Below are 20,019 nucleotides of genomic sequence, written 5' to 3'. Positions count from 1 at the left end.
TTACTGGTGTGATATGGTCTCTGTGTTAAGTGTTTTCTGTATACCATCTTTCTCCTAATGTCTCATCCATTCTGACAATCCTCAGGTTTATAGAAATGTGCTTTTGAGGCATACATGCTTTATAGAATGTTAATATGTATTAATTCTGTTACTTTTGCCTCAGTTTTTAAGAAATGGAATTTTTTAAAACCTATGTGCTTTATGAGACCCTTTCAAAAGCAGGCAGGAACAGGAAGACACTGAAGCCTTAAAAGCAACCAGCACCATAAGGCACAAAGAAGGATCAAGATGGGACAGTAGATGCTTATTTAACTGCCAACTGGTAGCTGCAGAACCTTCCCACATTTGAATATTCCTTTGTTGATAAACAGCAAATCTATCCAAACATGACAGGAGGCTCATTTATAGTAGCAAGTTAGTAAGGATTTGATGGTGGCTACAGACATAGACTGAGCTTCAGAACGAGAGGTGTCTGTGCTAACTCCATTAGACGGGTACAAAAAACAGAAAAACAAAACTACAAGATCAAAAAATCTGACTGGGGTGGCAAATGCTTGTAATCGTGGCACTCAGCAACTGAGTCAGGAGGGTATGTATGGGAAGCCAGCGTGAGATACCCAGAAGACCTAAAAACATTTTTTTTTTTTAAAGAGAGGTGGAAAAAAGATAAAGTGGACAAGTTCTATGTTTGTTTGCAAAAGATACATCTGATAAAGGACTGTTACCTAAAATATACAAAGAATCCCTAAAGCTCAACAAAATGAAAACAGACAAGTTAATTTTAAAATGAGCCAAAGACCTATCCAGTTAGTTCACCGAAGCAGCAGCAGATGGCAAATAAGCACGTGCAGTGATGGTCCACGTCATACATTATCCAGGAGATGCTAAGGAAAACAATGGCGGCACTAAAACCTGCTAGAATGGGCAGAATTTGAACCGCCAACATCACCAGAGGCTGGTGACAATAGAACTCTCCTTCATTGCTAATGGGACAACAGCTTGGCAGTGTCTTATAAATCTAAATATAACCATATCAAAGATCACAGTATATTCCTTGTGATTTATTTACTACAAGGAGCTGAGAACATGTCTATGCAAAACTTGTACACCGTTGTTCAGCCACTTACTCACAATTGTGTAAACCTGGAAGCAATCAAGATACCTTTCAGAACGTGAACGGATAAACTTGTGCATCCAGAGAGTGGAATATTATCACTAAAAAGAAACTATTAAGCCATGGAAAGACAATGGAGGAATCTGAGGTGTCTCAGTAAAAGAAGCCATTGTGAACAAAACTACATGCTCAGAATTCAGTGACCTTTTGGAAAAGATAAAACTATGAAACAGAACAGTGATAGGATAGAGATGACTCAGCTGTTAGGAACACTTGTTGCTCCTGCAGAGGACCTGGATTGAGTTCCCAACACCCATATGCTTTACGTTCAGAACTCTAGTCCCAGGGAATCCGTCTGCAGGTAATAGGCACATATATGCTGCACATACAGTTACGCAGGAAAAGTATTTCAACACATAAATACATTTTTAAAAGATCAGTGGTTGCCAGGGATTAGGATAGACAAAAGGGAAGGGATAGGTAGACCACAGCTATTCCAAGGGAGATGAGCCAGTATGTTTGTCCAAACCCACAGAATATACAACGCCAGGAGTGAAACTCATAAACTGGCTTTCATGGGATTAGGGTATAATCCCATCAGCTGTTATAAATGTACCACTCTGGAGCAGATGCTGAAAGTGACAAGGTAACACATGTTGGTGAGGTGGTGACAGAGGAAGGTTATCTGTACCTTCTCAGCTTGTGAAATTATAAAACTGAAAAAAAAGTCTTGAAAACACGTAACTATCCTGACGCAAGCTTGAGTTATTTGGGAAGAGGGACCTGAAATTGAGAAAGTGGCTAAGATTGGCCTATGGGTGAGTCTGTCAGGCATTTTCTTAATCATTGGTATGGAAGGTCCTGGGCCAGTGTGTGAGGTGGCACCGATGGTGCCACCATGGGCAGGTGGTCTTGGGTCAGATAAGAGAGCAGGCTAAGCAAGCCATGGCAAGAAAGCTAGTAAGCAGCACACCCACATGGCACGGCATCTACTTCATATCCTGCCATGAGAGTTGCAAGCTGAAACAAAACCTTTTCCTTCCCAAGTTTCTTCTTGGTCACATATCACAGTAATAGTAACTGGTGGCTATTCTTGGTTGTCAACTTGACTATACCTGGTATAAACTACAGTCCAGAAATGGAGGGCACACCTGTGAAAGATTGTCTGTTTGAAGTGGGTGAATCCATTTGTAGTCCATACCTTTAGAGTGCAAAGACTCTGATTTTTAAGGTTGGAAGGCACACCTTTAAAATTGGGGGTGCCTCCTGTTTTAAGTCCATATAAGGACTTAAAAGAAGGAAGCTTTTGTTTTTTGTCTGCTTGCCCTCGCTTTGCTTGCACATCCGTTCCTTCACTGGCATTCAAGCCTACCTCTTCAGGATTCCATCATATACAGACCAGCTAAGACATCCAGCCTTGTGGGACTGAGCAACTACTAGATTCTTGGGACTTTCTACTCACAGCCAGCCACTGTTGGATTGCTAGACTGCAGGCTGTAAGTGATTTCAATAAACCCCTTAACTCCCTATCTACCCACCCACCCATTCATCCATCTACCCATCCATCTATAGAGATTCATTTCCTAAGTTGTGACTGTAGAGAACCCTACCAATAAACAGCAAAGGCTATAAAGTGAAAAACTGGATTTTTAAAAACAGGAACCATTTATGTCTTGTCAACTTTGCTAGAAGACATCCAAATATCTCCTTTTAACAAGTACAGACCATTAAAGGGATTTTTATATAGCTATGAGATATAAAGTTGATACTTGATTTTTATTTTGTTGTTCAACAATTTAAGAAGACAATCTGTTCTATCAAGTAAGTACTTTATTATCAAATAATTATACACGAGAACAAGATTTCTATTTCCAAAAAAAGTTTCCTTTATATCATATTGTGAGACACTTAGAAGTATCCAATGCTACATTTGTCCAGTTAGTTTCTCTTTTGCTTCAAGGTGGCTTGTTTTGGTCTAAAAATGCAGACTTTATCACATTAATGCTACCCATTAAATGTGGTAGTTCCTTTCTGTATAGTATTTACTGCTGCAAGGTTCAGAAACTTATTTTAGCTGCGCAGTGGTGATGCACACCTTTAATCCCAGCACTCTGAAGGCCTGAGGCAAGTGGATCTCTGTGAGGTTGAGGCCAGCCTGATGTATAATGTGGGTTCCAGGAGAGTCAAGGCTACACAGAACAAAAATAAAACAACAAAAAAAGTTATTTTATAGTAACATAAAAGCTACAAGAAAAACAGTAAGTCTTACAGAGGGAGATCCTCAATATAAAGAAAAGCAAAGGCTTTATGCAAATACATTAAGGCATGCAAATCCAGAAATAACATTCAAAGTTAATACTTTCTAACAATGCCACATGAGAAGTTAGCTTGGAAAGTAGAAAATTAAAACTAGCCCTTGGGCCTTTGACAATTTAGTTGCTAAGGCCTTTTGTGAATTTTAATTAATGCTCTAAATCAACTACTATGTTTTAGAACTACAAACTAAAAGAATATGAATATCAGCAATTACAGACTTCTAAGTTTTCACCCAAGCTAACTGTTCTCAGTGCATCCTTAGGATTGACAGTAAATTAACCGAGTCCCTTTTATAAAACAAGGCACTGTGTTAGAATGACAGCATTCCTTGTGTAATTATACATTAGCCAGTTGAATATTGGACCATTCCTCTAGCATAGGTAATACAGCAGTGTCCAAAAAAGACCTTAAGTGTCTCAAAGAAAGAAATGATTACTATAATGACATTTTCATTTTTTAGGTGATATCTTTTATTTTTCGTATCTTCATTATATCCTTTTTCTACTTCAACTTCTCCCAGAACCTCCAAACTTTCCTACCTACCCAACTAAATGTTCTTTGTCTCTCTTAAAAAAAAAAAAAAAAAAAAAAAAAAAGCACACAAATAATCATGGAGTCATGGAAACTATTTATGCTAGCCAGTTACTCTTAAACATTCATGAAATCAGAGACTGACAGCATGCACAAGATATGTACAAGCTCACACCAGACAGATCCCTGCTTGGAGAAGGGAGGTGGACACAAAGTCCTCCCCTACCCAAGAAGGTGGGACATTTTCACTTGAAGTGAGTGTTTCATTTCCAGTTAGAGCACTCAGTGCCTGCTATTGAAAACCTTGGGTTAGGCAGATGGAGAGGACAGAACATAAGAATATGGCCAGCTATATCTCTCATCAACACGTTAATTACAGAAGTTGTCAATGGCTTTTATTTTTTTATTTGTATTTATCTTTCCGGGAGTGAGGGTGAATGGAAGGGCTTAAGCATTCCTTTCCACATTCAGGATCAGTTCTTAAAGGCTCCAACTCTGCTGGCTTTGCTGATGAAGTTCTTCAGAAGATCGTGGTCCATTTCTGCAAAGCCTGATGTTTGTGTTACTACAGTCAGATGGTTGATGCAAAACCTGAAGCAGAACTCTTCTAAGTCCTAGGAACAACAACAACAGCTTGAAGAATCTGTATTCTCAGTGCAATGCCACCAAGAGATTTCCTCTCAGAAAAAGGATCTGAGCCTGAGTAGGAGGGAATGTCAGCAGCACAATACCATTACAGCAACTATTAACTACAATTATTCCATGTTTCTGAAAGTGTAAATATCGGAAGAGTCCAATGCAGCCAGGGCAAAGCATCTAGCCTTTTCTTCCAAGAGAGGAACCTACGCAAAGGCATCCTTCAGTACCTTTCCCTAGCAAGAATGCTTGCTATTCTTTTATTCCCTCTCAATACTTGTTAAAAGCACTGTTTCCAGTGTGTTAAATGCTTCTGCCTCTGAAGAGACAGATGGTAGAAGAGGAGACCCTAAGACAATTGGTAATGCCAACAAGCCCAGATTACTATCCTTATTTTTTCTCTGCAGGATAACAGGAGTGATGGGTGGATTTCATCTCATTATACCTTCAGTAATCTTAACGGGGGTGTCACTATGTGGCAGAGTATGGTGCTTGTCATGTGAGGCTCTAGGTGCAATCTCCAGAACCAAAAATAGTCCCGAACCAAAGTTTATAGATTTACATATATACCAATACAAATAGGTGTATTTATATAAAATCAGTGCTGAGAATGAGCTCAATGCCTCGTGCACACCAGGCTTACTAAGGAAGTGTTCTACACCCAGGTATGAGCTGATCTAGCATAAGGGTAACTGTTCGTGTTCAAATTTTAAAGTTCTGTCTCTGTTGTTGAAGCTTTTATAAAATACAAAGCTCCCAACCGTTCCCAAGAAATTATATATGTGCATTGCCCATTATAGTTGTTTCTCAAAATACATGTGAACTCTAGCAAATGCTGAAAATGAATGCAAACTGAGATTATCAGCAACAGAGAATCAATGTGGACAACCATGCCAATAGGCACACATGCCCACAGGACTTTTCCCTTTTGAGAAAGAAAACCAGTTATACAAGAAAAATGTAATATGCCATCCCACAACAGACCAGCAGTCTGCTGGGGTCTCAGTAGCAGCATGACATTTCTGTCCCACATGAGCTCTTGAAGACAAAATGGAACTGCCATGTACTCACATGACAACAAACGTGCTGTTTGTATAGATGACAAATACCCTGAGAGCCACTCAGCAGCGGACAGCATAGGAAACAAACATGACAGAGTGGTACCTCTTACCCTCAATTATACAGGATGGAGGAATTAAGCCTACGCCACACCAGTACTGATGCTGTGGAATTGGGTAGCTGAGCACTGCAATGTCTTATAGATCCAGAGCCAGGATAGTTCCTAATTACTGAGAAAGCAAAATGACCCTAAGAAACGACCACTAGCTCTATCTTCCTTTACTTTTTGGACTGAGAATTTCCCATGATTCTTGTAACGGTATTCAGAAAGAGTTCCTGGGATTCAGTAAATTGATACAGAGTTGAATTGACTTATCAGAGAATTCTGACAAGTCTTTCACTATCTTTCAAACACTTTCTCTTACACATCCACATTTTAATAAGGGCTCTTACTTCTGTCAGGCAAATACAGACGCCTTGGTTCCTTGTTCATTCTTCTCCAACATGACTCATACTTTGTCTAAGTACTTCCTCTTACTCATTTTGAACGTGACTTCCTGCTTTGCTCACAAGAGGCTCCATAAAGGCCTTCCCCTCCCATCTCCTGCCTCCTGCTACATACGTGTGGACATTCCTCATTGGGGTATTCTAGTGAGTGGTCCACAATGGATAAAAGGCTTGCCTCCTCACTATCATTAGGCCACCTGCCCCATCTACTCAAGGACCTGCTCTAGCAACTGTCCCTCTCCATCAGCTTGTGTTTCAATGTACTGTTCCCCTTTTCACACAAACATGCTTTGGTTTATCTTAACCAGCCCTTCAGTCTGTTTCCTGTTAAATCTGTAAGTGAAATTACCCGAAAAGCTGTGTCTGGTTCCCTCATCTCTCCGTGCCTTCGCTTCCATTTTCCCTGGTCACACCTTCCTGAAAGGCTGCACTGCAACACTGTGGCTTTCACACTGGCAGATCTGAGCATGTACCTTGACTCACCAGGGCTTTAATGTACTTGATGATTTCTTCCTAAAACTCAAGTCTTTCCTACTTTCAGGATATCACCTCCTGAATCACCTAGTCTGACTTGTGTATTTCCAAATATTTGAAATTCCATTTTTCACTTGACATTAAAATAAGTAATCAAAATTTAAAAAGTGCTCAAGTGGAATGGCTTTACCCTGGTACTTGTCCCTCTGCAGTGCCCTCTACTAGTGTCTCCTCACTGGACTCTCCGCTTCTGTCTGTGTGGTAACACCGCTGCCATACAGTTCTCCGGCCCTTCACTGTGAACTGCAGACAGGGTTATGCCATTGGCTCCCTGGGTGTTTCATAAGTCCTTGAGACCAGATTCCTAAGTGCGTCTCCTAAAATGCTGCTCCTTGCCATGCTCCATCTCCCAGAAAGAGTTCATCTTTTCAGTTACTCAGGCCAAAAGCCTTGGCATGAACCTTACACTGTCATTCCTGGTCCCCATCAAGTCATCAACAATGATATCTTTATCTTTTAAGTATAATTACAATCCATCCACTTTTCACCATTCCTATAGCCAAAGACTTGGATGAGACCATTGTTTTCATTTACTGCTGGACATAGTCTCCTTATTGGACACTCCCTACAGCCAACCTACTACATGTGGATACAGTTGGGGGGCTCTTGGTTTCTGTTTAAATATTGAATGTAAATGAAACCGCAGGTACTTAGGAATCTATACAAGTCAGCCCTAGTGGCTCAGGCCTATTCTTCAAGACATGTAGGAGCCTGAGGGCAAGAAGATGGCAAGTCCGAAGCCTGTCTGGGCTACAAAGTACTCAAGCTCAAACCTAGCCTAACAGTGAGAACCTGCTTCATAACAGAGGACGGCTGGGGATATAGCTTAGAGATCAGCTCTTGACTGGCAAGTACAAAGCCTTAAAATTCAATGCCTAGGCCATAAACAAAAAAAGTTTGTAATAGAAAGTAAAGGAAGGAAGATCAAGCTCTGACCTGGGGATGGGGCAACCATGCCCTATGAAAGAGGACAGTCATAATGTCTGTTCCATGCATCGTTTCCTCCCTCAGACTTACAATTTCCTACATAAGCATGTTACTGTTTACAAAAAAGGAAAAGGCATTCTCTTTTTACCACTCTCTGTTTTTTTTTTTTTTTTTTTTTTAAATCAATGGGGAGGATATCCGTATACCAAAAGGAAACTGACTCCAAGAAGTTATGGCCTGTTTCCTACAGATTTAGCTCTAAAATAAGTTTTCCTTCCTTTCTTTATCATAACAATACAACAGCCACTGTAGAAAGTTCAGGAAGAAAGCAAAGAGAAGGAAATAAAACCATGTCTAATCTCCCCGTGCCAGTATATGCACCTTAATGACAGAGGGATCTCCCAGTTCCTCCATGGATATTTATGTTTTCCATTTGTTCTTTGGTTCATTTTTTTCTTCCAAACTGCCCATATCTTCTTTTCCTTTTTTACCATGAAGAACTTGCTTTATTTTATGTTATAAACACGTTTTCCCAATGTGTCCTTTACTTGTGGATTGATTTTTGTGTGTGTGTGCTTGTACAAGGTGTATGTCACAGCACATATGGAAATCAGAGGACAGCTTGGAGTCAGCTCTCCGCTTCCATAAGTGGGTTTTAGGGGCTGAATTCACACTCTTGGGCTTAGCAGAAAGCTCCTTTACCTGTGAATCATTTCACACTTGATATATAAAGATTTTAATCACTAGAAATCAGGTCTACCAGTCTTTTACAGTGTTTTCCTTTGATGTTACTGAGTCACATTTTTATACCACTATAATCACAGTTTTTCTAGTAGTTTCATTAATTTTGTATGATCCATTTTCATGTGCCTAGAGCTTACTGTCAGTGGCTTGCTTTTCTTACCTGAGCATCGTACTTCACAGCAGTAGAGAGCAGAGCAATAGCGTTCTCCTCACAGATTCCTTGCTTGATAGTTTGCTGACAGAGCTTTTTCAGCCGAGTCTCACTATAAAATGTAGCCAGATCTAGCAATCCTGATGGAAAGAAGAATTATTGTGTGTGTACTCTGAGCACTTGACCTCAACTCTAGCATTCAAAAGGATATGAGTACTGCTTCCATCAGGCACAATGAGCTCCGTGCAGCACTGATAGAGTGAACTATAGTCATAGCGCCCTAAGAAGGCAGATGAGCTGAGCTCGCATGGAGAAAAGCTACTGGAAAACAAGAGCTAACCAAAGAATGGCTTGAATGATTTTTCCTAGAAACAAAATGACAGGTTTGTGTTTCTCTCAGTTACCCTCTCCTGAATTAGCAGAAACTTCTCAGCATACATGTTGTCAGAATTTAAAAAAGAAAAGAAAACCGGTGGGGTTGGAGTTGGGCAAAGGTCAGTGGTGCAGTGCACAAGGTTAGCAGGTCAAGCCCTACCTTCAAGTAACAAAGGGATACCCTTCACGGGCACATCAGCCTCCCACTCCTCCAACACAGCTTTCCTCTCCTTTTTTAGCAAAACTAGAGAGCCGTCTATAATTGCTGTCTTTTTTCACCTCCCACTGTGTTCTGCTGCCCCACAGTGAATCCACATATGTAAATGAGCCTCACATGGCCAAATTCAGAGGCTGATGTGGTTTCTCTTATTCAACATTCACCCAGAGTTTAATGTGGGGGACAGGCTCTGACCCTGGGCACTCTGTCACTTGCTTATGTTTTTCTTTTCTGAATTAGTAACTCTTCTTTTGGCTGGACTATTATCCCTGTTCAGTCCTCACATACTTCTCCAAATGAGCTTTAGTCCCTTTGTTTTAAGTACTACTTATGAATGCTGATGTTTCCTTTTATGTTATCTCCTTTAAATAATTCAATGGGGACATATATGTGTATATATATATATATATAAAAGTCATTTCATTTTAGCTCAATTTGGACTATTCTAACCAGGATTATTCAATAGGCATTTGAAGGATCCTGTTAATTTTCAAATATTGCTGTTTGAATCTTCAAAAAGAGGGATTGTTAGTTAGCAAAAATGTCAGAATTTATCACCAGTAAGAGTTCAGCTGAGGATGTGTGCACCTGATCTAAGTCATTGTGGGTCCTCTGCCCTGGCATCAATGGGATCCACCATTGCGAGCCCAGCAGTCCAAACCCCTTGGGAACCTATGTAGGCTATATCTACATTCAGACCCAGGTTGTCCCTGACCAAAAGGTTAACTTGTAATCAGGATCTCAGTCTGGCCTCCCTTCAGCTACCTGGTCCTTGTGATCTCTGCTAATAAAATTCAGACAAGATACAATGTGTAATGTAGAAGACAGACAGAGTTCACTGGAGTGGATCAGAGCACACTCATGGAATGAGCATGGGTAAAGCACAGATGACCACTGTATGCATCTTCAAACACTTTATATCACTTCAATATATATTTTTTTCCCTGAGACAGAGTTTCTCTGTGTAGCCCTGACTGTTCTGGTCCACACACACACACACACACACAACTTTTTAAACTCATTTACTTGGAGGGTGTGCCATAGTGCAGATGTGGAGGTCAGAGGACAACCTGTGGTAATCAGTTCAATTTTATTTGTCAGACCTGGTGGCAGTCATCTTTACCTGCTGATACTGATCCCTTTACACTTTTTAACATTTTAAAAATAAATAGCTTTCTCCGAGGGGCTCTGTCATGTCTGTTAATTGATATGCCTGTAAGGATTTGTTATATGGGCAACTACCATATAATAAAAATGGTCATTGTTTTTTTCCTTTTCTTTTTATTGGATAGTAGTGAATCTTCATTAGAGGGCTTATTAATTAGGATGAATATCAGACTGGCAGTGACAAATGAGTTTCCCTGAGGATCCATATGGCTGGGCTAAATCATACTGAGTCCTCACATGTGTGCCCACTCACATGCAAACACATACAAACACACACGTCCATTCTGCCTTTCTACCCAGATCATGGGATGTGTAGCTGAGCCAGCTAGAAATGCTGACTTTCACAACCAATGTGTAGCAGACACAGCCTTGATCTACCTACCCTGGTGCAGTGATGAAGAGACCACCTAGGGCTCTGCCTTTACAGACAGGATTTGCCATCTGCCCCTTCCTCCATGCTTGCCTGTGATGTTCCAGTGGTGGCTGATACTCTATTGACCTCCCAATGATCTACTCACTCAACCTTCATGTGCAGTAGCAACAAGGGAAGTTTGGGTTCAGGGCCTGAGGGTGTGGCTCAGTGGTGGAGTATGAGGAAAGCCAAATCTTCCATCTGAGCACCAAAAAGAGAAAAGCTTGGGTTCAACGTCAATCGAAGAGCTCCTGCAAGTGGTCATAGTATCTTTCTTATGGGCTGGAAAGAAGCCCCCTTCCCAATTACTCAACATTTTGCCAATTTCTTAGTAAAGTCTATGGCAATTACCTACTGCCTCCTCGGGAGATAGATTGATGTTATCTGTGTATAGGTATTCCAGGAAAGCTCGGAACACAGGATATGAAAATTCACTCATTTCTACAATATCATCTTCACTGTCTTCTAATGAAGAACGAAAATGCTCACACCTGAAAGAAGAAGAAAGATCATATCCCAGGTTCTGGGCTGGAGTCACAGGGCCGCCTGAGAACTTTCTCTTAAAATTGTATATCCTGTTTGCTAGCTAGATATTGGGTATCCCTTGAGGGCTCATCTGTCAAAGTTTGGTCCCAGGGTGGCAATAATAGGAGGTGGTAATACATTTAAGAGCCAGGGCTTAGAGAAGTGAACCCAGTGTGAGACCGTCTATCACTGGGGAAATGCATTTAAAGGGACTTGGAACCCAAGCTCCTTTTTAATCCCTGGCAGTGCTGTTCAGTAGGCACTTCCCAGCATAATCTGCTGCCTTTCAAGAGAACACAAACAAAACCTCCAAATCAACCCTGAGCCAGAGTAAGTTCTCAGGCTAGAGTGTTGGTATAATGTTCTTTTGGAATGTATACAATTTACCCTTGTTCATTCAAATGCTGATTTTTCTCCCCCACTTCCTGGCTTCAATCAGGACATTGCATTGTGATGCTTATTTTAAGCTTCACCTGTCTCAAGTTTGTTTAAACATGCCACCATTTGTTCTCTATATTGTCAATTAAACAACCAGTCCCAATGCTGAGCAATGGAGAGGATAGGGTAGGACATTCTGGTCCAGAGTAGGGGGAAGAGGAAAGAAGCAGGAGAGAAAGAAGGAAAAAAGAGAGGAGAGGAGATGAATTGGGAGGAGAGGTCTTGGAACCACGTGGAGAAATGAATGGGACCTAAGATATGACTAAAAGCAAGTATAATGGGTGAAATCTGAATGGGAGGAAACTATGTGGGCTTGGAGATTTAGGATGCAGTAACTATTGCCCAGCATTGTGCTCTAGGTTAATTAATTAAATCCTAGTCTCTGGGTGGTGATTTGGGTATACAGCTATTTAGGAATAACCGCTGCTTAACTAAAAGATATATTAATAGTAAATATTTAATATACCACAACACTGGAGTCACAGTTCTGCCACACCAAGCACTAAGTAAGCGTCTTATCCCCTCGGGCATTTGGTACAGCAACAGAACACTGCCAAACACGCCATCTTTGCCTTGGTTCCTTGCTTTATTTGCTGGCCTGAGGTTTTCAATGACTTAATCAGCAAGACTGCAAAAGCAGCCTGCTACTGCTATGGGCAGCCTAAGCAGCTGTCTTTGCAACTAAACTGAGGGAGTCATGGAAGGACCTCTGGCATCCTTCTCACACTACCTTTACTGATCAGCATTGTTTCTGTAATTGGATAACTTTGTTCCTTTACTCCATTCTGTCTGAATTATGTCCCCTAAAAGTTCTGGTGTGATCTAACTCCCAGTAACTGACAATGTGTCCTTATTGGGAGACAGACTGTTCATAGAAGTCCTCAAATTAAGCCAAATCACTGTGGTTGACCCCAAGGCAATCAGACAAGAGGGGAGATTTGGACACATGCAGATTTAAAATGACAAAGATTGCCACAAACCACCAGACGCTCAAATTGAGGCCTAGTTCTTTCTCAGGCTCAAAGAAAAAGCCATACTACTACTACTGTAATAAAGTAAGTTGGCATGGTTTAGGCCACGTGTGTACAGTGCTCTGTCACAGTAAACTAAGCTCCCACTTCCTTTCTGAAAGTATATGTTCCATGCCAAGAATGAACCAGGTAGCACTGTGACCTTAGAGTGGAAACCTGAGACTGAAACACTGTATTGGGTTTGTGAGTCACTGAAAGAGGATTTCAGTATCCTTTACATAGTGATAACAAAATCCCAAATCATGATGGTAGGAAGAAAAAGCTAGGCAGAAAAGAATGCCATATAATTTCATATACATGAGCTTCTAGAAAATGCTTAGTATGTATGACGCCAGAAAAAATAAAATCAGTGACTGCTCAGTATGGGATCTTTGAGATATGAAAGATTTTTCTGTATCTGAAGGCATGGTGATGTCTTCACAGACTGTGCCCAGGAGACAAAGGCGACACAGATATCAGAAATTAAACATAATAAATGTGATTTAAAATAGCTTTGTGCTGGCGTCACCCAGATCTCCTTGGTCTGGAAAAGCCTTACTCAACCCCAACTATTCATTCTTTCTTTGTTTGTTTGTTTCTTTGTTCCTTTCTTTGTTTCTTTCTTTCTTTGTTTCTTTTTCTTTCTCTCTTTCTCTTTTTCTTTTTTTCTTTCTTTTTTTTTTTTTTTTTTTTTTTTTTTTTGTCAGCATCTGAAAGCTTAAGCCTGAAGAGAGAAGTTACCATGATGCATTCAGGACCCAGGCAGTAAAGTAAATCAGAGCATCTGGTCCTTTTACAAGGACAAAACACACTCAGCAAGGCAGAGACCATAGCCAGAGCTATCAGGGCTGATTCCCTGAACACAAACCCAGTACCTGTGGTCCACCTTGCTTTCCATATCTTGTCTCATTGGCCCCCATCAACACGGTGTGCTTTAAAGGCAAAACGGCCCTAACAGAGCTGCCTCCTAATTACTCAAGTACCTGGCAGTCCCTTGGATACCTGGAGTGACTGATAAATTAATCTCAATCCTCAAAAGAGATGAGCTCTTACTAATTAGTTTAAACATTTATTTAATGTGTGTGTGTGTCATAGCATATGCCATAGCATGCATGTAGGGGTCATAAATGGGAGCTAGCTCTCTGTCCACCATATGGGCTCCAGAAATTAAACACAGGTCAGTAAGCACTGTTACTATCGAGGCCCACTCTTACCTGATTTTGAGAAGGACTTTGTGAGCATAAATGTATTTTCCATCAACCAGAAACTTGAGGTCTGCAGTGTCAGGATTGTCAAATTCCCTCTTCAGTGACTCAGCCACAGTGAGGTGGTCATCCGGTTCTAAGAGAGCAACACAGCGCTTCTAGGTTCAGTCACAGACAACTGAATGTGAAGGCAAGAAGGAAGCCTCACTCTCTGGGCATGTGGGAAATGCTGACTCCCCCAAACAACTGACCAGCCTCACAAGGCTTTACCCCTGAATATGGATTCAGGAATATGGATTCACATCTCTGAACACTCATTATAAATTTGGCAAAACCAAAAATGTTTCCAACTATTTCACTAACTGAATAAAATTTTAGAATGTCTGAATGTTTAGGATGATTCTAGCTGAAGATAAAATGCAGTTTTCAGTTAAAAAGCAATGAAGTCAAATCACCTTTAATTAGTATTGTAGTTGCTTCCCAGTAGTTTTAGTTCCGCTTCCCGGAAGCCCACAGAAAGGAAGTTCATTAGATCCTATACCCAAAGGAGGCCTAAGGTTTCCCAGCAAAAACACCAGTCCCCTTCCTCATGCTCAAGATGTGCCCCAAATGCATGAGGATGAGCTTACCCACGGAGAGAAGGCGCCAGGTGACAGCAGGGGTGGCAAAGCAGGCGAACACGTCATCAGTGCAGCATAAGTGGGTGAGGTGGGGGAGGGTCACAGACTGGCCCCGGCACTGGCCCCACATGTACACGTGCCCGCCCTGGGTCTTGGCAGCGGATGTGTGGGCAGAGTGACAGGCTGCAATCTCTATGATCCTAAATACACAAGCAAACACCAAAAGAGATACAGTAAACGGGAGGAAAAGGAGCTGGTCCCTTCTTCCCCTGGGTGCACCTGAGTCAGACTATCATGAACTAACTAGCTGGCAGCAATGGGTGGGCTCCAAAAACGGAAGAAAGCAAGACCCGAACACCCCACTTCCTAAATTTTCAGCCACCAAATACTGGACCCATACTTCAGTGGCATTTATAACTCAGCAGGGTCTATTGATTACCAACAGGCCTTAAGAGTATGCTCCATCCTGCTTTGAGTTAAAAATGTATTTTTTTTCCATAAAAACATTACTAACTAGATAGTAAAGACACAGACCATCTAACTTGGTCCATGATGAGTAATGAACAAAAGCTCAAGGTGGGATGGGGTTCACCACATAAGCAGTAGTACTGCAGGAAAGTTGCCCAGAGCTTACCCCAGTCACCAAGACCAAATCTTCAGCCACTCTACAGGAAGAGGGCTGAAAAGTCAGCCTGGCTTCTATTCTGCACAAGAAACAGTAGTTTGTCTTGTTTTGATGCCAGAGATCAACTCTGGGCCTTTGCATGCTGAGAGGATGCTCTATACTGCATGGATCCTGGCTCCAATAGTCTTGGTTTCATCTAGTGTGAGAATTAAATAATAAATGCATGTGCTGGGCAGTGTCTGGTGCAGCAATCAGCAGAGCAGGGCCTCCATACTGCTGCTGCCAAAAAAGGGCAAAATCGGAATTTCCTTCAACAGCCTTAACTGGCTCTAAAAGTGAAAAGTCACTTCTACAACTGGGCTATTTCAAAGAAAGTGTCCCCGTGAACTGAGTGAAAGGAAGCTGTAAACAAAAGGAATGAAATAAATAAGCAAGAACAAACAGAGACAGTCAGTTCAGTTGTCTTCCCCCTCCCCCCAACAAAACCACAGAGAAATGAGTGACTGGCTGACATGAAGTGACCCTTTCTGTGTAAGGATTAAAACAGGGAACTTAAGTGTCACGCGATTTCAATGAGACTGTTTGGGAAATTTGGCTATTAACTATAATAATCCTGATCCTCTAAGGTTAGATATATAACTTATTTCAGTTCCATGCCTGGAAATGTAGCATAAGAGACTTCATTTTGATTTTTGAGTCTCATCAGTTAGGGTGTGTGCAGGACAAAAGCCATGGCCTCTAGCACTTTAGTTAACACCATCATCACACAGCTTTAAGTGAAATGCCTCTTTTGTAGAGAATGTGTATTTGAACCATCCACTTGGTTTTGTAAACCCTGCCTAGTCTCTACTAACATTTGGACTTGGTCAGGCAACTGACAGCATCTCATATCTGATGCTCTGCAGAATGGCCTTGCACAATGAGAAAATGGTCCAAATGATCTGGCCTTCTATTAAGTATACATTTTTCAACAGATACAGAAAATAGGAGAAACCAACCAGTGAACTTCATCTACCGGAAGATAAATGTGCCTACTGCTCCCATCAATTTACTGGCAGGCTTCCCACCTCCAAGAAGACTTCAATGCCAGCCATCAGAGGATCCTAGTTTGGATGCAGCACTACCTCTAAAGCAACAGTAGTTTGTATAAACCAAATCATTTATAGTCTTATATCAGTTTTGTTCTCTTTAAAGAAAAAAAATCAAGGTGGGCAAGGAGAGCAAAGGGTCCAGGCTACAAAGCAGCCATGGTCTTACAGGCACTGTGATACAGAAGACATGAAACAAGGCACCCCTGAGAGTGGGGCATCAACAGCAGCTTCTCCGTGACTAAGATCCTTCTAAAAGCTGCTGCAAGAGCTGCCGACTGTGAGAGCTTGGCACCCACCTGCAGAGACACTGCAAACCAAAGTATGGACTGCCCTGAAAACTATGGCCCGTGGTACTGGAGGCTGAAGCAGCACTGCACTGAACTTACACACACAGGCATCGAGGCAACCAATTAGAGGGTTTTGTTTGTTTGTTTGTTTTTGTTTTAAGCATTTGGACATCTTAACTATCACTAGTAAAGCCACTGGCATTCTCTGAGCCAGAAAGACTAAGAGTCTGATTCCCATCTGATTCCCAGTCATGGTTTTCTAAAAGCCCAGGGGACTACTGAAGACCTCAAGAGGCCACAGAATCACCAAAAATTCAAGGCATGGCTAATGATGCCTTTATGGGATAAACTTACAAACAAGAATACACATGTCAAACCTTTTAAAAGCTTTTCCTTTCGTTGAGCAGAGAATCCAATGTAGATAAGATTTTATTTTTCTTTCTCTATGAACAGGTACCTAACAACTGTATATTCAACCCTGCCTTGCCCAAAATCCAATCCCAGCCTAAAGAGGCTTCCATGGAAAGAGCCACAGAAGAGTCCAAAGACAGTCATGATCTATGTGTGAGTGAGCCTCAGCCACTGGGAAGGGCTGGGAGGTGTGGGACAAGTCCTAGCAGATTATAAAGTTCTTTCTTGCCACATGCCTGCAACTGAGACCTAACACCGTGCACGCTCAGAAGTTCAAGGCTGGGAAACTAAGATCCTTTCAGAATATTAATCCCTGGTCTATATCACCAAACAGTACTTGTGTGGGCAACAGCAAGTGCAAAAATGCACAGCGAGGCCGCTGCAGTCTAGCCTACTGGGCGGCAGCTCAGAATCCTGAGAAGCAACGCGCAACCCAGGACTTCCCTTTGCTACTTCCTGCTTCCTGCTCTCCCTCACTTCACTGGCCCACAGTCTGCTCCAGAGTGGACCAGTGGGAAGCAGGGATCTCATTCTGGACCAGAGAAAGCAGAGCAATCCATGCCAGTCACTGATGAGATGCTAAGGTAAATGCAGAAGCACCAAGATGAGAGGGGCCAGTGAGTCACTTTCCTGTTGTGTTCAGGCTGGGCACTAAGTGTCTCTGCTGACTAAGTGGGCAGGCTAAGGCATTTCTGTAGTTACGAACTTAAGCCATCCCTTCTGTTTTCATTGATCTCTTTGGATACTTTTACAAGTACACCCAATGACAGAGCTATAGGCACTTATATACCCGTTCCTTTCTCTACTGTCTGCCTTACTCCCCATTTAAGGAGTCATAGTTCTTTTTTACAGACCTATATAGGTTATATAAAAATAACCATGTTTACACTATGTAATTAAAAGTGACAATTTATTAAGCATCCCAATAGGAAAAAAACATAAAAGAAGTTATAAGTGCCAGCTAATTATTTATCCATACATTCATTTTAAATCAAATATAAAAAAATACTATGTGGAATAAAAAAAAAAAGGAAGAACATATTAATTTCTAGAGTGACAGCATGACTGGGAATAAAGAGGAAGTACTGTAATATTTATGTGCCATACAGCTGAGTCAATGATAGGTGGAAAGGCAGTTATATGACTGCCTGAGGAAGCCAGAAGCTTTCGATATCATTAGGATCATTTAGAAATTACCTAAGTACATAAAACTGAGTCTTCATTTTCTAACACTTCACTCCTCTGCATAGCAATAGTTTGGAAGTTTCAACAATAAAATCACTCTGCCTTTCAACTGGCAGATTTTATGAGTAGTTAAGAGACTAGCTTTATACCCAACAAAGTCCCAACATTTTCACATGCGTTAAAGGGCACACCTCAAATATTACCAGCTTCCCACAGAATTGCTACCAAGAGTTCAGTCACTGTAGTTTGCACAGAGCAGTGCTGGCATACAAATGATATCCAGATAAGTGAAAGAGGAGTGTCACTTCCCAACAATTCACAGGCTGACTTTTAAAAAGAATGAACAATCTGGCTAAGAGTAATTTTCCATAATTCTATGCCACCAATCCTAAGTGCTAAAGACCAGTTTAAGTGATTTGGAAAGGTCACATTACCTGTCCTTTTCTACAACAACAGGGGTAGGATAGGACTGGTTACTTTTATTGCCAGTGCCCAACTGGCCATAGGAATTTGCACCCCAAGCATACACTTGACCTTCATCTGTTAATACTAAGGTATGTGCGTAGCCACAGGCAACCTGAAAGGACAAACAAAACAAAACAAAAAACAAATTTTCTCAGGTCTGCAAATAAAATATTTCATCACTTTTACAAAGTAGGTTAAGAACTAAAACAAAAACCAAGACAAGGCAGCCTGCCCATAAAGGCAAGTGGTAAATTAACCAGTACTCTTCCGGTACTAATGTGGGCCCAGCTGAGTGGCCAGCACTGCAGACATCACCCCTAGTTCTGCATCTGGCTCACCTATTGCAGCCAGCACTCAGCAGCACTCAGTATTCTCACACGCCCAACGCAAGACACTTTAATTCTTTCTTCTCGTTACTGAAGTAAAACATGTTTAATATGAAAAATGGAAAAGTGTAAAATGTCTCAAGATCAGGGCTTGAGGGTTTTTTTCCTCGTATGTATTCAGATATAGAAATATGCACTTACATATTTTTGAGTGATCACATACATACGTAGCTATCTTGTATCTTTTTTACCTAATGGTGTTTTTGCATTGCTTTCTCCCTATCATAAAATCCTTTGTAAGCTGACTGTGGTGTGTGAACTGTATCTCTGTAATTAAAAGGCTGTGGCAAGAGGACCCAAGGTACAAGAATAGCCTGAGCTAACATGAGACTCCTGTCTCAAGAACAGCATCTGCATCCGTCTCTCACTGACAGGCATAATCTACCTAATTGTTCACTTACCATTAGATTACTAAATTAATTTTTCTTACATTCTTCTCAACCATTTATTCTCTCACCAAAAATTCCTTTGTTAAAATTATAGCTATTAATGCATATTAACTGAATACATTACTGGGTTTCATTATGACTTAACTGCTTTTATAAGAGACTTTCTTTTTGGTCCTTATGTCAATTTCTCTAAGAGTAGCACTATATGTCAAAAGGCATGAAGACTTCTTTCAACTGTTGGCATGTATGCTGTCAAAGTTCTTCAGGAAAGTGTGTGCAACTATTGTTTCCAGTTAGTTCACACAAGTACCATAGAGACCTCATCTGTCTGAACAGCTGCACCTTAATTCAGAAAAAAAGGGGCTTTAACCTTTACTTCAACAGAAACATCAAAGCAGCTGCATTTTTCACGTGCACAGAAACTGGGCTCCGGTGCACTGCACGCAAACAACCAGGAGACATACCCACTGGACACGGATGCCTTGCAGAGCTGCCACTCTACATGGGGTTGGCTGGTTGCTGCTGCTGCCCAGGCCCAGCTGCCCATTCCCATTGTAACCCCAGACGTAGACCTGGGGAAAGATAAGAAATGTGGCACTCAGTAGCTCAGTTCTGCTGGGAGAAGCATGCCATGCTTATATGACTCTAGGAAGGCAAAGGAAAACTTTTAAACAAAGTATGGAACAACTTTG

General features: G+C 41.3%; 1 protein-coding gene across 10 annotated transcripts in view; it reads right to left on the bottom strand.

Moving 5' to 3' along the window:
• Window positions 1-2,926: 2,926 nt before the first annotated feature.
• Window positions 2,927-20,019, bottom strand: part of Rcbtb2 (RCC1 and BTB domain containing protein 2) — a 36,046-nt gene continuing 18,953 nt past the window's right edge. For 8 of the 10 annotated variants that reach the window (XM_060391436.1, XM_021645592.2, XM_021645593.2 and 5 more), the window contains 7 exons: window positions 19,792-19,899; window positions 18,522-18,664; window positions 14,498-14,688; window positions 13,878-14,004; window positions 11,042-11,181; window positions 8,529-8,659; window positions 2,927-4,575 (listed from right to left, as the gene is read on the bottom strand). In XM_060391436.1, the coding sequence (XP_060247419.1) occupies window positions 4,435-4,575; window positions 8,529-8,659; window positions 11,042-11,181; window positions 13,878-14,004; window positions 14,498-14,688; window positions 18,522-18,664; window positions 19,792-19,899 (981 nt within the window). In that variant the 3' untranslated portion in view covers window positions 2,927-4,434. The other 2 variants (XM_060391441.1, XM_060391439.1) reach the window with 2 other exon arrangements.

The sequence above is a fragment of the Meriones unguiculatus genome, chromosome 9 (genome assembly GCF_030254825.1).
Source record: "Meriones unguiculatus strain TT.TT164.6M chromosome 9, Bangor_MerUng_6.1, whole genome shotgun sequence".
Taxonomy (NCBI): domain Eukaryota; kingdom Metazoa; phylum Chordata; class Mammalia; order Rodentia; family Muridae; genus Meriones; species Meriones unguiculatus.
Note: the sequence above shows the minus strand (reverse complement) of the source record. Positions and strands in the feature narration are given on the sequence as shown.